We start from the raw sequence: 5,160 nt of genomic DNA, 5'->3' as shown, positions 1-5,160 counted from the left end.
TGCAATAGGAAACTCCATCGAGATCCATTGAACACTAAAAAATGTTTGCAAAATTATTGTGTCCCCAATGAACTAAAGAAGCTTTTTACAATATAGAATACAACCATGACGTATGAGAAGAGATGAGGCATTCATGCAAGGAAATACTTGATAAAGGTGGAAGTGAATGAAAATGAGATCAAGCCATGAAGATGGGTGCCGAGATATGTATATATATTAAAGATTTGATTCATTAATATAATGGGCGGGATAGTGGAACACAACATCACTTTTTTTTTCCACTAAAGCATTAATCTAAACCACAATTATTAGCCAGGGTGGATAGTGTCATGATAGAGAAAGAAGAGAATGATATAGTAGGAAGTATGGGAGTTAGATCTTGTTCTAACATTTATAATCTTCGAGTTCTCAATATTGAGGAAGAAAAGTAAACAAATCGATTTAATTTATAAACTTATAGATGATTGTATTTCTTTCAAAATGACTTTTATATAAAGTTGGATTACAAAGAAAAATAAAATGAAATAATATAAAAAAAATAAAATATGAAACTAATATTCTTAAATCGTGCATAAACGTGCAAATTTGACTCCAAAACACTCTTTAAATGAAAGAATTTATTGTACAACATGTAGAACCACTTGCTATCAATTCCGAAAAAGTATTATGATTCACATAATTTCATCTTTATAAAATGTTATGATCCTCAAAAGTTGAATTGGCAAATTAGTACTTTCGATTTGATCAGATAAAATTCGATCTATAGATCCAATCAATCCAAGAAACCATCGAAAATCTTGTCCACATCAGAAAAAAAGTGACTCATATCAAAATGCAAATTGCCCATTAAAGATTTTGAAGTCTCTGTTCTTACAAAGAACAAAAAACTTTTGAAGTCTTTCGGTCAAATTTTCCCTTTGGTGGGGAATCTTTGCCCTTTTTAACTTTTTTGTTTCTGACTCCTAACTTTTTCGTACCACCCAAATCATTCCAGATAAATATTGATGTCCATATCGTTGAATTTTTATCCGCTGTTGTGCCATCGTGTGGCGTAGCAGCGGCCATGTGTGCACAGTGAGCTCTACTATGTATACATAGCCACCGCTGCGCCACACGATGGCACAGCAATACTGTAGCGCACAGCAGCGGATAAAACGCAAGATTCTCTTGATTTAGGGTAGACATGTCCCGTACTTGGCCATTTAAATTGTACAACACTACCTCCAAAAATAGAATCATTCAAGCTTTACCCTTGTTTTAATGACAGCAAGCTAAAGAATCTCAAGAGTACAAAGAAAGATCATACAAAGAATATTTATTTGTAAGCTTGGAATAGATGCTCTTAGTAGGCCTAGATTTCGAATCTCTTCTCATTAGTTTTTTTTATTTGTGTCGGTTGTTTGGCTGTCTTACTTATGGCAATGCTGAAGGTGGGAGAATAGTACAACACTATCTTCAAAAAAAAAAAAAGTTTAAGAAATATTCCTAAATCTCTTATTGATGGTCGTAAAACACGAGTTTGGTTCCTCTGCACTACCGGCCAACAGGTGAACGTACATGTGAGAGCCAACCACCTGTTCTATTTTTGCCATTTACGAGGGGAGGAGGAGTATTTATGAAAACAAAATTAAAATGTGATTGACTCTCACATCTCACATGTACGTTCAACTGTTGATACATACAGATGATCCATTCTCGTAAAACACTCTCTCACTAATCCAAAGAACCCATGTATACCCAATGAACTATTTTTATTTATTCCCACCTTGTTTGATGTATGGTTGGGGTTTTACGATCTAGCCATCTAAAGTTTACATTACACTTGAAACAAAAAGCTGGCTTTACATTCTAGCTAGATTAAAATGTTTCACAGATGTTCGGCAATTTGCCTAAGAGAAGTATAAGTACCTAACACTGCAACTATGATCCCCAGGACCAAAATCCCACAAATAATCACCAATTCTAGATTGAAGCTCCGTGAGGACTTGAAAATCTTGAGATAGCAGATGCATGGCAGCAACAGTGAGACCACGACACTCAGAAATGCACCAATGAATGCCATTAGGTATGCGAAAAATGGAATGGTTAGTGCTACAACCACATTACTGATCAATAATACTGTTCTAATAAGGAGGCTTATCGGTCTGCTGTTTCGGAACGGAAACCAGTCTTCAATCGCTGCAGCAATTGGGGTGATCATAATCGCATACTTTGTGAATGGATTGACTAATGTTGTGTAAATTGCTATCTTTGAGCTAATCTTTCCAACAGGAAGGTTTAATGTCACTTGAGATTTCAAGCCTTCTCCATACATCAAGTAGCCTAAAACAGCCATCGATCCATAGTTGAGGGTGCAAAGAATAAAGCAAATCACCAACACCTGCAAGGAGGAATAAGAGAAAGAAAGAGGACTTCATATATGGGAAAAACTAATTGGAGTACTCAACAACTGAATTTAAATAAAAATAAAAAAATTAGTTGGATCGAGTTTCCCTTCACCCATGGTAAATGGAATCCCATTCATTGGGGGTGGGAAAGGGTATCGGGAGGATATTTTGGAACATACAAAAAACCCTAGGACGGGTTTGTGAACCCTGGGATGGTGGGTGAACTGCCCTCTATGTTAAGAAAACAACGTCCAGAATGGCGATTTGCAGAAGAAAATGCAAAGAGAAAGAGAAACACACACGTACAAGACTAGATTTACGTGGTTCACCCCCAAGAAGGAAGGCTACGTCCACGACTGAGCGATAGTACAAATCTACTAATCTCTGAAGCAAAATACAACCCTCTCACATCTCTCTCAAAAAGATTACAACATTTTATAAGAAAACCCTAACCCCAGATAGTACAAAACTACCCCCTGTAATCCAACTGGTTTGGTTCGAACTTGAACCGAAATAGATCGAAATACTTATCAAATCGAAGCTCTTGATGAACTCTATAGAGATCAGCGCTTATGCACTTTTTAGTCATTCTGACGCGTTTCGAAGACGAAACAACCTGCCGAAAAATCACCACAGGACTTTTTGGACTGAAATCAGGCTTCACCAATAACACTCTATGGGTGGAGGGAAACTGTGTCCCTAGTTTTACGAAAATAACTGGTTTGAAAAGTAAATTGAGAAAGAGGGTACCATTCTTACCTTAGGAAACTGGCTTCTATCTTTCATAGAAGTGCATAAAGTAGGAAACACAGCATGACCACAGTAACAGAAGGCATATAAGCTGATTGCAGTGGGCAATCCAGCCCAATTCAAAAGCTTTCCACTTTCATGAAATCCAACACCATCCACTGCACCAGCCCAAGCAACACAACCCACAACAATAATAGAAGCCAAAACCCCACCAGCAGAGACATAAGCAAGTAAACCCAAATTCCTTAACCAAGTTGTGGGCAAGATTAGAAGAGCAGCAACCAGAACAAAACCTTGTTTCCCCCCAATTGTCAAGCTTCCAAGTTGGAAATTCTTGTTTGGAAATAGCTTCTCTAAATTATCACCTTCCAATATCAAAAATTCCGCGGCGACTAGATACAGCTCAAGATACATGAACAAAGCTACCATAGCTCTTCCTTTGTAACCAAAAGCAAGCTCACCTATATCAGTATAGGTTTTCACCAATCTGTGTGCATCCATACATCTTTTTAAAAGTAAACCTGTGTAGTTACAAGCTACTGCTATGATGAAAAGAAAAACCAAGCTCAACCACCCTCCTTCAGAAAGTGCATATGGGATCGATAGTATTCCCACTCCTGCAAAATACAATTTTGAGACTCATTATAGTGAACACATAAACTCATGATCATATCAGTTTTTGTGGAAAAGTCCTCATCCCCCTAAGAATCCAACCTTCCGCCCAACACTTGAAAGGATAAAAAGATGTCACTGCCCATGTTTTTACGATTGGATTCTTAAGTGTCGTGCACTGGGCCGCACTTGAGAAGATGAAAATCCTCCCCTGCCCCCAATCTCAAAAAAAAAAAAAAAAAAAAAAAAAAGATCAAGTAGATATGTCCTTAATTAGGGCCACATGGGTAATGAAAAATTGTGGATTTTCATCCTCTCAAGTGTGGTGCACCGCACTTATGAATCCAATCGTAAAAACATGGGTATTGACATCTTTTTATCCTTTCAAGTGTTGGGTGGACGGTTGAATTCTTAAGTGTGATGCACTGGGCGCACTTGAGAGGATAAATTTCCAAAAATTGTGGACTTAAATCCTCGCCAATTCTCTAAAGTGTGCAGTCTAAGGATCCGAACTCATTGACTTCTGTTTTTTTTCTTTTCGAGTTTAGCACCGTTGGATGTCCGAGCTGCTATGTGACGACATCTCCAGCCCGAATTACTGCACTGCACACCTTTTAGGGAATTGGAGAGGATTATTTTCCAAACCTATGACACTGGATTCAAGATTCACGTTAGAAAAATTGATTCAAACACCAAAGAAGAGAGTGTTTTCTCAAGTATAGTGGCGTGTCTAGGAACCAAAAACATCTGGTAAATAATTTTCTATAAATCCAATCTGATGGATGACGAGCATGAGAAATGGTCCATTGGTATAGACAAACTCCGCACAATTTGAATCCTCTACTGCTGGGAAGCTGAGCGGCCTTTGTGCGGCCTCACACAGGCAGGGAGTGGACCCCACCCGGGCAGGGTGCTCGGACAGTGGATGGGATGGTCATTTTGCCCCTACCTGTGTGAGGCCGCACAACGGCTGCCCGGCCGTAGCAGAGAGAGAGAGAAACAAAGTAAACAACAAGATGATATGGGAAGAAGGTAAGTAAGTAATCATGACACTAAAAGGAGCAATTTTCACAAGAAAACATCTTCAGAGAGAGAGAAAAACCAAGAAAAAGAGAGACCTGATAAGGCGTTGAGTCCATTGAAACAAGTCCTGAGGAAGGTGGTTCCTGTTGGTGCTTGTTGCAGGGGTTGTTGGCTGCTCTGGTTCTCCATGGTCTCCTCCTTGTGAGTTTCCATTCTCGGCATTGAAGGTTCACAGTGGCCATGGTGAGAGAGTAAGGGCTGTTTAAGAGAGGAGAGACCATCTCCACTGATGATACTATTGGAGGGAGAAAGTGTGGTTGAGTGGATATCCATTCAACTAAACATCAACGTTTTTTTAAAAAAAAAAGCAGCAGCAAAGTAAAGCACT

The 5,160-nt window shown here is 38.8% G+C and overlaps 1 protein-coding gene across 1 annotated transcript; it reads right to left on the bottom strand.

Annotated features, from left to right (window-relative positions):
- Positions 1-1,822: 1,822 nt before the first annotated feature.
- LOC122671622 (amino acid transporter AVT1I-like) lies at positions 1,823-5,160 on the bottom strand. Its single transcript, XM_043868955.1, has 3 exons — positions 4,868-5,160; positions 3,147-3,754; positions 1,823-2,380 (listed from the first exon to the last, which is right to left on the bottom strand). Exons 1-3 carry the CDS (start codon positions 5,103-5,105, stop codon positions 1,868-1,870), a joined length of 1,359 nt encoding a protein of 452 aa, XP_043724890.1. The 5' UTR covers positions 5,106-5,160; the 3' UTR covers positions 1,823-1,867.

The sequence above is a fragment of the Telopea speciosissima genome, chromosome 8, assembly GCF_018873765.1.
Source record: "Telopea speciosissima isolate NSW1024214 ecotype Mountain lineage chromosome 8, Tspe_v1, whole genome shotgun sequence".
NCBI classification, from domain to species: Eukaryota; Viridiplantae; Streptophyta; class Magnoliopsida; order Proteales; family Proteaceae; genus Telopea; species Telopea speciosissima.
Note: the sequence above shows the minus strand (reverse complement) of the source record. Positions and strands in the feature narration are given on the sequence as shown.